The sequence below is a fragment of the Anguilla rostrata genome, chromosome 14 (assembly GCF_018555375.3).
Source record: "Anguilla rostrata isolate EN2019 chromosome 14, ASM1855537v3, whole genome shotgun sequence".
NCBI classification, from domain to species: Eukaryota; Metazoa; Chordata; class Actinopteri; order Anguilliformes; family Anguillidae; genus Anguilla; species Anguilla rostrata.
In genome coordinates, this window is record NC_057946.1 from 18,391,727 (window position 1) to 18,404,851 (window position 13,125).

General features: G+C 45.2%; 2 protein-coding genes across 10 annotated transcripts in view; one reads left to right on the forward strand and one right to left on the reverse strand.

Moving 5' to 3' along the window:
* Positions 1–2,028, forward strand: part of LOC135239808 (rab GTPase-activating protein 1) — an 85,657-nt gene extending 83,629 nt beyond the window's left edge. For 5 of the 6 annotated variants that reach the window (XM_064308772.1, XM_064308771.1, XM_064308773.1 and 2 more), the window contains one exon: positions 162–2,028. In XM_064308772.1, the coding sequence (XP_064164842.1) occupies positions 162–284 (123 nt within the window). In that variant the 3' untranslated portion in view covers positions 285–2,028. The remainder of the gene's footprint in view (positions 1–161) is intronic. The other variant, XR_010325500.1, reaches the window with a different exon arrangement.
* Positions 2,029–6,706: 4,678 nt separating this feature from the next.
* Positions 6,707–13,125, reverse strand: part of strbp (spermatid perinuclear RNA binding protein) — a 74,168-nt gene continuing 67,749 nt past the window's right edge. For all 4 annotated transcript variants that reach the window (XM_064309627.1, XM_064309629.1, XM_064309626.1 and 1 more), the window contains one exon: positions 6,707–13,057. In XM_064309627.1, the coding sequence (XP_064165697.1) occupies positions 12,963–13,057 (95 nt within the window). In that variant the 3' untranslated portion in view covers positions 6,707–12,962. The remainder of the gene's footprint in view (positions 13,058–13,125) is intronic.

The window sequence follows — 13,125 nt, forward strand, 5'->3', positions numbered from 1 at the left end:
GTACCTGCGGGGGTCTCCCCCTAATGCTGTCCCCAACTTATGCTGACCCCTTAATTAATGCCGTCCCCTTCCATAGATCTCACCCTAGCCCCCATAAAAAATGGTTCCCCAAATCACCCTGTCCCTCATTTTCTCTCACCTCTGGCTGTGGTTCCCTGCAGGACCTGGAGCACCATCTGGGTCTGGCACTGAACGAAGTCCAAGCGGCCAAGAAGACCTGGTTCAACAGGACGTTAACCTCCATCAAGACTGTGACGGGCGCCCAGGGCAAAGAGACCACCTAACCTGGGGTCAGGGAACGAGACTGACTCCTCCCCCCTCTCCCCCACGCTGGTCAGAGGTACCGCCCACTCCTGGGACCAGAGTCAATACTCAGTGGGGTTTTTAAAAAAAGAAAAAGAGAAAGGACAATGTTCATTGGGTACAACCTTCCCAAACGAAAACATACTTAAAATAAAGAGGCTTTAACTTTAGAGGAGTCTTTATACTACTGATATTTAACAGGTAAGGAAGCCGCTAAAGACCTGTCTGAACTGTCCTTCCAGACACGGGGAAACACTCCATCTACTGTCCTGCTCAAGACTACCTGCACAACAGTCAAAATGAAATATCGTTAGGTACGAGTGCTAACAGCCTCCTTTTCAAACTTGTTAGCTTTTCTAATTTGTTTCTGTTTAACAGTAACTTTTTTTTTCTACGTACATACATACATATTGGTCGGTGTGTATATATGTGTGGGTGTGAATGTGCTAGTGTATGTGCGTATGTGTGTGTGTGTGTACGTGTGTGTATATGGGCGTGTGCATGTGTGCGTGTATTTGGGGGGGCAGGCGTGTGTGTGTGTGTGTTTGTATGTGTGTGCGTGCGTGCATGCATGTATATGGGCGTGCATGCGTGTATATGGGCGTGTGCGTGTATTTGGGGGGCAGGCGGGTGTGTGTGTGTGTGTGTGTGTGTGTGCGTGCGTGCGTGCATGCATGTATATGGGCGTGCATGCGTGTATATGGGCATGCATGCTGTATGTGGGCGTGTGTTGAATGTCTGGTGTTCCTGTGAAGTTTTACGATAAGAAAATGAAAGGAGGTTGGTCCTGTTGACTGAGAAGGAGGCGCAGTAAATTTGACGAAACCTTAGACATGACTGAGGTGAGGAGTGCTGGGAGTTGGTGTTGTTCTAGAAAACTCTGAGCGTTATTCAGCACTAGACCACTAGTTGGGGCTTGTAGTTATGACCAACTGTTCTTTAGATTTGTAGTGCTGGGTCAGAGTAGCGAATGCTTGTGGGTAACTGCACACAGAGGCAAGGCTCCTAAAACTGCTCCTACCAAACCCCCCTCCCTTTCTTGGCCTGTACCCCCACCAGGCCCTGACCCCGATGCCACCCCCGCCCCCCCCTGCCCCCAGAGCCTTATGAGTTACGCTGGTCTCCAGGACCCCAGCCGAAGTTTGTTTCCGCTACACAGCACTTAATTTAAGGTAGCTTGTAGTGCTGCCTCCTCTTGACCCAGACTCATCAGTGACCCCGCCCCTCCAGATGTGAGAGGGCGGGACCAACGGCCGGCTGGAAGTGCACTGAGCGTGTGGGAGGGGAGATGAGTCTTACGATGTTAATCTGTGTTCCAGGGGAGGGAGGGCTGTGTATGTGAGGGGAGGTCTTTGCACCTTATTCATATTTATAATGGGTTCTTGCTCACTGAAGTCATTGTTGATGTTAGTGGAGAGCCTGTGTGTGCTGAGAAAAGGTTTCATTCCAAAAGGCACTGGGTTGTATATAAGAAGCATATGTTTGTTTTGTATTTCAACTTTTCCCTCGGTAACTGTACTAATGTTGCCTAATGTACTGCGTTAAAGATTATGACATGTTTATGCTCAAAGCTTCTGTCTTAAAATGTCTATCCGCTGTCTCCTCCATTACATGCCAAAATGTACCTTCATCCAAGCATTATGAAAGTGTGGACATTGTAATAGTGTAGATTGCATTGTGTATACTTCATGCATTTAAAGTCTGAAAAAAAGCTATCTGCACAAACTGGCTTTGGCCCTACTTTGTTTTCTGTGTGAATTTTCATTGAATGCGTGAATGCTTACCTGAACCTCCTCTCTTTCCCACATCTCCCACCTTTCTGCTGTATGCCAGGTGCTCACGGGGGATTTTCATTGTCTCCGTTAAGTGATTTTAATTGATTTTCCCATTGGTGTGAAATAAAATCTGACGGTGTATCTGTGTTAGATTAAATGAGGTTTATCCGCTCGTGTGGAAATGTGTGTCTGGAAACCACCGCGTTTCCTCGTTTCAGTGCCAGCGTACCTGCCCCCAAGCCTCGTTCGTTTGAAGCCATGCAGTAGTGATGGCAGGGTGTTGATTTGGCAGTGTTGTAGGCCTAGACTCACCCAGGACTGTCCTGTGCCTTGGCGAGTCCTCGTAGCCCCAGGACGGGGGCGTGGCTGCAGGCCCCGCCCTTGGGGCGGAGTCGTCCCTCTGTTCTGACCAAAGAGCATTACAGGCACTTCCTGAGGCTGAGCCAATCCCAGTACACCCCACTCTTTATTTGTTAAGATATTCAGCTTGAGCAGCAATATGGTTCACTTTTTAATACTTTTTTTTTTACCTTAACTGATTCTTTGTATGGAATGAAAACTAAAACCTAATGTATTTCCGTAAATGAGATAATAAATCATTATGACTTTAATTATATTCAAAATAAATATGAGTACTGTGTAATAATATTAGTTATGGACATATAATGGTCAGGAGTAGATTATTTGTGATTATTTGGCAGCTGGCATTATACAGTAGACAATACATGGGTCATCTTTGGACTGCGTGTGTAGGTTCGCGTGGAGTTGTGGACTGCTTCTTTATAATTTTGCCGAATTACAGAAAACCAAAAAACATTTTGTTTTGCAGTTGAAGCACTGCATGATGAGCAACATTGAGGTACCCCTGCCCCCCTCCCTGTCACACACCCTAAAGTTCAGTTTCATCCCCCGGGAGCCCCCCATGGCTATGTTTGGCCATAACATCCATTCACTGCGCTCATTTGACAAAATCCTGCATATCTTTCCTCTCAGTTAAATTCAAGCTTTTAGGGCTTTTCCTTTCTCCAGAAACAAGCATGTGGCCCAGACATGTTTGTTTGCCTCTCTGTGAAATACAACATTAAACAGCCCCATTAAATCTCCCGAGCATGTAATTTACGCTTAGCTGTGTCGACTGTTATTTCTGCGCAGTTCCAGATTGACTGCAGTTCCATGCGCTTTCTCAGGCAGGGGGAATGCTGGGATAGGTGCTGTTTCACCCCGCGAGTCCGGCTGTCCTAGCAACCGCTGCGTGCGGCTAGCTTAGCCTGAGAGGCCAGCGCTGGTCCCCCCGTCTCCCCTCTTCAGCGTCTCTGTGCTCCTTTCAGACGGGGGGCCATAACTCTCAGGAGCCCGGTGAACTTTCCCTGCCTCCCTGAGAGAAAAGAGCCCGCACAAAACCAGGGCACAACAGAATAGAAACCCCTAAAAGCTGGAAGGGAGTGAAACCATGGTAACCGCCACGGGAACAGTGAGCTAGCTCAAACGAGCTGGGGTGTGGAAGCAGTGGAGCACGGAGGTGTGCAGAGAGCTGGCTCTGTGCTGGGTACACGCTTATGTGTGGCTGTGCGCACATGCCTGACAGCTTGGGAGCGAAGAATAACTGGTTTTTTTGTTCAGTTTCACAGGTGCACTTTGACCTCTTAGCAGTTTCAGGCTGTCATATGACTCATATGAAAATTGTGAAGTGATTTATGTGCCCATCAGAGCAGGACAGCCTTATTTCAGCTACAGTAACTAGCTGGTGAAGATACGCTTTTGTGTGTCAAGCCCTAATACCTTTATACCATATATATATATATATATACACACACACACACACATAAAGTCTCCAAACACTGTCAGATTTGGTTTAATAAAGTTCCTGCTTCTCTCAGCCAGTTTTGTGGGCACAGCTTTGAAACAGGAATGTAAGGCTGTACTTCTTTCTTTGCCATCACATGCAAATAATCATTTCAAATCTCACTTATGATGCTGTAGGAACTTAAGACAACCTGAGCTTAGAAGTGCAAAGCACAGCTACAAAATATGATCGCTTTGAGGCATGCCAGGCATAAGTTACAGCCACTGAAGTTTCACTACTGAAGCAAACATACAGCAGAATGTATTTAAAAAACTGAATAATCTATTCTGATGTCCAAAAGCAGCCATAGGCCTGCTTATCTTTTGCTGATAGTGATCAAACTAGCAAGGAAAAAATTACTAGCTAAAATAATGTTTTCTTGATCATGTAAAAACTTAATTATATAACAAAACACAAATCATTAGTTAAGTACCAAACAGATCCCCTTTCACGTGATGGCTGAACATCACCCTGGCATGCAGGCAGGCACTGGCTGGAGACATTCCAGCGAGTAGCATATCCCCATATGGTGCTTACAGCAGTTCACATCTCCCCTGCTCAAGCATCCTCGGTTACTGCACGGATGCAGAGCTTCCCGGTAGAATTAGCATCACATGATATAAAGAGCCAGATGATAGCTCAGATTCCCTCGCCAGCTAACTCTGCGTTCACTCCGCTGGTACTGCAGGCAACTTCACCCTGTCATCCTGTGCCACAAACATGTTCTGCTTGGGTTAGCCTGTATGGTCATTACTGTTCCCCCCTTGTGTAATAGGCAAAGGAAGTCTATATGTTTAATGTTTTATAAAGCGACATCTTGTTTGACCTTGTGTAATTAGAACAAGCTTTCCTGATGAGGACGAGAAAACAGGAAATTAGTTCAGCCTTGTTCTTTGTAATAACGGTCATGTGACATGTCCCGTAGTGTTCTTTCATACAGGGGAGCCCTGCAGTTTAAAAAGGGAGAAATGCTGAACGGCTCGCAGCTCTGTGTGAGGAAGCCACACCCTCAGGGTCGTCAGGAAATCTGAGTGGTCCCTCCGCCCTCCTCGCTCACCTGACTCCGCCCCTCCTGCAGTATCCCCTCTCTGACCTCAGAGAGGCGGCCCAGAGCAGCGAAAAGCCAATAGAATTATCACCTCCAGCGTGTGATGAGCCCCCCCCCCCCAGGCAGGCCCGCGCCGCGCGGTGGGAAACCCGCTAGCGCCAGCGAAAGCAGCTAGTGTCAGCACATCAGCGGCGGGCCACCCTACACCCGGCTAAAAATACCCACAGCCTGGCCGGCACAAACTCTGCATCAGAGCTGAGGAGGACCGGGCGGTTACCGTCCTACCACCCCCCCCCCCCCCCATCGAGCTGATGCAAGTAAGGGGTATCATGCTGCCCTTCTCGTCGCAGCCAAAATAGGGCTGAACTCAGTGGCAGGGGTCCTGAGTGCTTTCCCAGATGGAAGCGCTCCGTAATCAGCCGGACTGTATTGCATCCTGGCTCTGGTCAAGCATGTTATGGTTTACCCTCATCTGCTGCCGAGTGCACTACCCAGAACACCCTGGCCCAGATGCGCTCAAACTGGGTCAGTGTTTCAGCACTCGCTCAATATCCACATTGCCGGTTAAGGAATGCAAGTCCCCCGTGCAAGTTCTGTACACGCTCAAATGAGCACGTATAGCAAAGTCATACTGTGCCTCTATTGGGGAAGCTCTGCTGATCTAACTGTCCCAACACCAATCCCCCTCCCCTCCCCTCCCCTCCCCTCCCATCCCCTCCCATCCCATCCCAAAAAAGCAGAACCTTGGCTGTTTTTAATACAGCATTACTGATATGAATTGACATTTTTCAGAAATTTCACTTTTTGTGGGAAACCAACCTGCCTTTGTGCATCCATCCATTATCTATGTCTGCAGGGTTGCAGGAGCCTATCCCAGCGTCTCCAGTTTGCTTGCCTGTGTGTCTTTGGGTTGGGGGGGGGGGAATGCAGGCTAAAACACAGGGAGGCCCAGGGTGGATTTGAACCCAGGACCTTCTCGCTGTGAGACGACAGTGCTACCCACCGCACCACCAAGCCGCGCTGCTTTTATACAGCACGTGGCCTTTTATCCAACCATTTCCTCAGGCATCATGCATCAAGTACAGCAGGGTCCACTTTGGACCGTGGCAGATATGCATTATCACCAGGCCTACAAGTGCACCCAGCAGCCTCCCTCTCCAATTCGCTTACCTGCATGTCTTTGGGCTGTGGGGGGAGGCTGGGGTACCCAAGGGGGGCCCATGTGGACAGGGGGAGAAAATCCAAACTCCACACAAAAGGGCCCAGGCCGGATTTGAACCCAGGACCTTTTTTCTGTGAGACGACGGTGCTACCCTCTGCGCCACAATGCCGCCCTGCTTTAATACAGTGTGGCCTCTTATGCACCCATCTCCTCAGGCACAGCAGGGTCCACTTTGGACCTCGGCAGATGTGCATTATCACCAGGACTACAGATGCACCCAGCAGCTTCCCTTATTTCTGAAAATGCTCAGTAATTCATTTAACCTTGATCAGTGGCAGGTCTGATTGATCGTTTATTTATAAATGGTGTCAAACCGCTGAGCTGTCATTTTCCCTGGGACAACCAACAGACCACGCGGCAATCCTGTGATTGGCAGGTGTGTATACCCAATCACCTCGTGAGAATTTCACATGGCATGAAAACAGAGCCCCTGATCCCCATACAAATAAATCACCTACAGCTCTCCAAATATGCAGTGTGGGAAAGAGATGACAGAAACACCAAAAGGCAAAGAATAAGTAAGATTATGCATTTATTTCCTCACTTTAAGAAAAGTTTGACACATAAGAGATTCAGCACTTTATTTTCAAGCATAAATTATGGCAGATACAGTGACAAACAAATCACCATGGTGATTTTTGCTACTTATTAATTTCATAACACAGAACTAGCAAACATCTACTGCAGTGATTTCAATCAGCTTCTACTAAAGCACAGCTCGCTCACAGAAGTTGTGCACAACCACCATTTTACATTGGATGTATTCTTTTAATATTTCAAACTAAAATCTCAAATAACTTTCCTTGGTATCATTTTATGTAACGAGTAAAAGTGCGAGACAAGTACCGCAGATCTCTGGCTGCTTTCGCCTACAGTCTGAAACTGCAAGGAATAATATTTACAGCACGACAGAGGAGTCCCTCGCAAGACTACTTCATTTAAGTTAAAATATTATGAACAAAAAAAAATGTAAACAAAGGGCATAAAATGCCCAACAGAGTCACAAAATTAGTTCAAAAGATATGTGTGTACAGCGTGTGTGTGTGTGTCTATAAAAATGCGAGTAGCTCTTCTAGCGGTTATACATTCTACTAGGACAGTGTACATTCTAAACCAGTGTGTGCACTGTGGACCGGGGGCCCCAATCTCAGCTTCTCCAGCACGCGTCCTACTTCCTGTCTATCCGCTTGACATACCTGACGCCGTCCCCCGCTCGCCGTGCTCCAGTTCACATGTTGCTTACGGCGCAAACATGAGGAAAACGCGGCGTTCAGCAGTTAACCGTACGAGCCTCGGTCCGGACGAAACCGGAGCCCCTTCTATTTCAGCACTTGTGCTCCGAGTGCACAAACTGAATTTCCGGCTCTCTTGTGCCCAGTCCCTCGCACACTCGACAATCCCCTCACTGGTATATTTTTGTGATGCAGCGTGGCACTTTCCCAGCCGGTGGGATGGGGGGAAAAAGGTTTTTGAAACTATTATAAGTAACGGGTGTGTGGCATTTATTTGCACCTCTGGATAGTGAATGAGAAGAAAAAAAAAGTTGAATAACTATGTATGCACTCTTCCATCTTGGTTTTCTAGCGGTGTGTGATGTACTGATCACTGAAATGGCAAACCCAGACAGGAAAGGTTACGTAGGTCATTTCCTCAGAGACGTGGGAACATTTGCTTATTCGTCTTTCTGACCAATTTGGAGGTTTCAGATTTTGAGGGGGCGGGGGGGGGGCAGTGGGGCATGGGACGTAAATTGCCGCAGTGCCAAGAGAAAAATAGGCCCTGGCAAATTTCCATGTCACTGCAGATTGAAGGGTACCAGTTCCATTCTGAGGATGTTGGGGGGATGGATTCTCGGAAATGTAGTCTAAAACTCTTACCTGAAGCTGCCAACTGCTCAGAGACTGCTGATGAAAACTAGGCTAGCACAAAAACAAGACTGTCTCCAATAAATACACCAATAAATGAAACCATAAATAATAATATATAGCCCCTCTACATATGGCTGCCTCCAACTGTTCCCATACACATATTCATACAATGTGTGTAAGAGGGTATAGGTTTGTTGCACACTGATCTTGAGAGACCGGTGTGCTCAGTGGCCCTGAGTAAAGTATTGCTAATGTGGCTTTTGTGCTTGTGTCTCAAGTCCTGGAAGACTTCTATCAGTTTGAGCTGTCTGGCGGGAGATGCAAGGGGGTTCACTAGGAGAGGGTTTCTGACTAAGAGCCACAATGGATGCTTCCAAAGGCTCTGTTTCAGTGCACAAGCATGTCATTTATGTCAGCGGACACAATGAGAAATTAACAGCAGCTTTTGTGGCAGGGTTGTGGATTTTGTGTTATTTTTAGGTTTCAAGCAAAGGCCTTATCCAACATTGCCGATTTTAGTCCTCGTCTACCAAGCCGCACAACAAGAAAAAAATCAGCATGGCTTGTGTCCCCCTTATTTGAGATAAATTACAATCTGTCCTCAAAAATTACCGTTCTTTAAAGCAGACAAAGTCTTATTCCTCAATCTCCACATATTATGTATGGTCTATAGCATCTGGCACCATCTCCACAGGCGACTGTGCAAACAAGTGCAGTTTTAATAGCAGCGTGCACTGTTCAGGCAGCCGCTGGCTGTATCAAGCCCAGTCCAAGTCTTCTGCATCACCCAATGCAGACTAGGTGAGGTCACCATCTTTATCACTGTACTGAGCACTCTGTGGCTTTCCATGAAGGGAAGAACCCAGTAGAAACAGGTCATTTTGGACACTGACCACCCTTGCAAAGTTCTAAAGCCTTTTTTTCTCCCCACCACAACAAACAGCTTTGGTTGAACAGGCTCAGTGTCCGAGTGCACACTGACTTTGGAATGTGGGGACATCGTTCACGCTGAGGGAATCATTATTCCTGACACTGACGTAAATCCGCTTCAGAACGAAGCGAACCTTCACCCACGAACAGGCTATGAGCAGTGAGAAGTGGCCATGGTTTAAAACCTCTAGGATAAATGGAAGACTTGGAAGATACATTCAGTGACTAAGATTTAATAACTGGCGTTGCATTGTTATATTACAGTGGAAGTAATGCAAAGATCACATCCCTTTTTTCTCATTTCCAGTGAGGAAGTGAGTTTCCTCTGTGGCTTGACAGCTGTCAGTCTGTCATGAAGTATTCATGCATTCAGCGCTAACACTTTCAGTGTGGGTAGGAGGCTTTTATATAACAATAGTGTGTATAATTAGGTCTATATCTAAAAATACAAAAAGCACAGGTATTAATGGTGGAAACTTACAGGATTGGGCTACTTAAAGTATAAGGAGGAATGCATGACTTTCTGAGGTTACTTCCATCACAAAAATTGGTAGAAAAAAATGAAGACTTACCACTGTCAAACTTACCTATGATTCTTTCTTAACGAGTGTCAATCATTCACCTTGCAAGGCTTATAATCTGAGGTTCTTTTTTTGGTAATTTTTCCATGAATGAAAATGAAAAACATTCAGAACACAAAAACATTAAAAATGACTGGCAATCCTCTACATAATGAAGTGCTTGAGTCAGTGTGTGAGGTCTGTAATGTCTCAATGTTGTTTTAAGGCCAAAAAATTACAGCTTAAAATGTAAAATTACTGGATTACTATTTCTGCTTAGAATTCCAGTTAAAATTTTACTTCAAATAGGACTCATTTCCAGAGGTAAGTATCTAAGAGACAGACAGAGCTGGCTTCTGGAATAAAATAATTTAATTAGGCCTACATTTCTTTAAGGTAATGGCCTTTACTTTGGTGAAAATACCCTGTTAAATTTGAAAGGCTGACAAATGCAGGCTAAGAGTCAGGACAGGTTTGTGTAAAATGAATGGATAATAACTCTATCACTTGTATTTTATTGCATCTTTAGAAGGCACCCAAGGGAGGATTAGAGGGAAAAGCCCCAGGGAAAATATTTGCTTGCATGTATGAAATATATCCCCCCACCCTATAAAAGTGACCTCCAGCTCCAATTAGTTATAAAATCCTAATTAATGCACATTTCAAGTGATATGTAAATTTTCTGCTTGTCAAGTAGTAAATTAGTAAATTCATGGGGGAATACTTTAAGAAGCTGTCCAATGACTTCATATAATTATATATACTTTATATATTATATTTGAAAAAGACAAATGTTTCAGTTAAAACATTTTTGGTGACTTAAAGGTGAACAAAATCAAATAAATTTAGTGCGTGTATGTGTAAAAACGATGTCCAATGTTGTCTTGTGGCGAATGTATAAATGTCCATCAATAAACTGGTCCAGTTTGCTCATCAGCCAATCAAGAACAGAGCCAAGTCCTCTGGCATTCACTTAATCATTCTATCAAAGAGTGTTTCCTTATTCACTGTGGATCAACTCCCTATAATATAGGACTTGGATCCCAAAACCAGCTTGTCTTTTTAAAACATTTTTCAAATCCCAAATGGACATGTGAGGGAACTCCAAATGAACACACGTTCATGAGGTCATTCTGATGAACAGAATAGCGCTCTACAAGGCTCTTCTACCCATGCTTGTTTTATTGGTTTTTTTGGCAGTCTGCATGCATATTATTCAATTACGTGCACGTTCTTTATTGGATAGTACACATATTTTGGGAAAATGGTTTATTAAACCAACATCGGTTGGTCATATGACCTCAGCAGGAAGGCTAAACCAGCCTCAGGTCATGTTCTGCGGTTTGGTGTGTAGTGTTTGTATTGAGGTGTTTTTTAAAGTGGCACAGAGCAGACGCACATGTCCCTGTGCAATCTAAAATGTATGCATGCAGTTATATTTCAAGAGTCACCCAACACTAGGATTTTGATAAATGGCTTATTGAACTAAACACCTTCCAGAGGCAAGTCTTGGGAGTTAATGTTACATTGTTCATGACATTTTATTAATTAAAGGGGTAAAATATCTATATTTAACTTTTTCGGAAGTGGTGCTTTTTTTCCTAACATGCTGCATGTTATTTAAAATTTATGCTCTTTATTTTCAAAGCAAACTGGACCACCTTAAAGTATCTTTTCTTATTTAATATAACCAACAAGTCAAGCATATTAAAGCAGGACAGGCCAAGAGAGGAGAGAAACAGAATGGAAAACAGAATGGAAATAAGGAGTGACCGCAACCAGGCAGCAGAGGGAACGGATGCTTTCAAAATCAAGACAGGCGGCCATGTTGCCAGACTGTTACGTGTGCGAGTCGATCCGCAGTACCGCATACCGCAGCTGCATTCAACGTCTAAACAATGAGCTAAGATCCCATGATGTAAGCAGAGGGGCGGGAACACAAGCCAATGGAAGAAGATGCCGTGCCAAGTCGGATGGAAATGCGCATGGACACACTTGACATGCGATGACTAGAACACCTCGAGAAAGCCAAAAATGTACTCTACATTGGAAAGGAGCAGAACACTGTAACAGGAGCTTGGCAGCGCCGCACACGTGCGATCTAGCTTAGGGTAGATTGAGGCCAGTCTATTTTAGACTGGCAAAGGCAGAAGTTTTGGGAGCTAATTTAGCACCAAGTCATGTTCCCATGCAGACTTACTATTTGCGAAAGATGGGACACTCCTTCAGAAGACACACTGATCAGAGCGTATCAAATGCTCAAATTTTGGTGGCGTTCCCCTGTGATTTGCCCTTCCAGTGAAACAAGACTGTTTGTCTCTGTTCAGAGTTCGCAAGGCCGTGTATATAGATATTCTGGCGGCATGCTGGGAAATGGAGCAGTGAAGACATGAGAGGTACGCACAGTGGACTCGGGGGGAGGGGGCGGAGCTGCAGTTGTGGGGGCGGGGCTGCAGAGGTGGGGGGCGGAGCGGTCAAGGTGCCAGCTTCAAAGCGGAGACACTGTGCTTTTCGTCACACACCCAGAGGACAGGAAGGACCGAGGTCCGAGGTGATTCAGTACACTAGCTGCCCAGTAAACCTGTTCTTCGAACCAAGCGATAGGGTTTGTTTTTTTGTGTGTAAATAGGTGCTAGGGTGCACCGGGGGGGTGTGCTTTCTGAGAGGAAGTTAAACAGGAAGTGTGTGGTGTCGAACAGAAAGTGACGTTAAAGGGCTTCGGGTCGGAGGGTGGCCTCTGCCCACCCGACACGCCCGGCACAGGGCCAGAGGCGCAGGGGTGGCGAGGCACCTCGACACGCTGCTCAAGGCAAAGAAAAGGAAGCGCCACTACACTACTGTGACCGTCACTACCAGTAGATTCAGAAAAGTGTTTCATATCACACGTACACAGAATATTTAATATTTAAATTGCTTACTGTATATAAAATTGGAAGAAAGCTATAGGATTATGCTTACATTTCACTTTGCAATTCTAAAATAATTTATACCAATTATATATATATACATACGTACATAATATATTTCTATACATATGCATTTATAGTAACATATACCATAAATATATATGTATATATTTATAGTATAACCACACATACACACACACAGAGTGAATATACAATTGAAATGAAATATTGCAGTGCTGTGTTGGGTAAGACTCAAACATTCATATTGTTTCAAGTAAGCTTTAAGCTAAAAGATCAGGTGTATTGCTATATAATAAAGACCAAGTTCAGCCTTTTTGTTCCAGCTGAAGTCAAATAAAGTATTGCTTTTTTTTTTTTTTTTTTTTTCCTTTGAAGGGGTATACGTTATGTGGCAAAGTGAGTCGGGTTCGACTGTTCTGTGCAGTGGAGACAGCCCGGTCAGGCCGGGAGCAGTACGAGCATTTAGAGCCACACAACCTGATGGTTCTAGAAGTCAGAGAAGAGATCTTGAGGACCCAAGTGAATAATAAAAGGTGCGATGGTCCGCGGCTGGTAAAAGGGATTGTCAATGAAAAGACCACCTACAGTGAGGAGAAGAGCAGAGAGACTGCGATTAATGTCCGGACCTGCAGGAGGCGCCGTTCACACT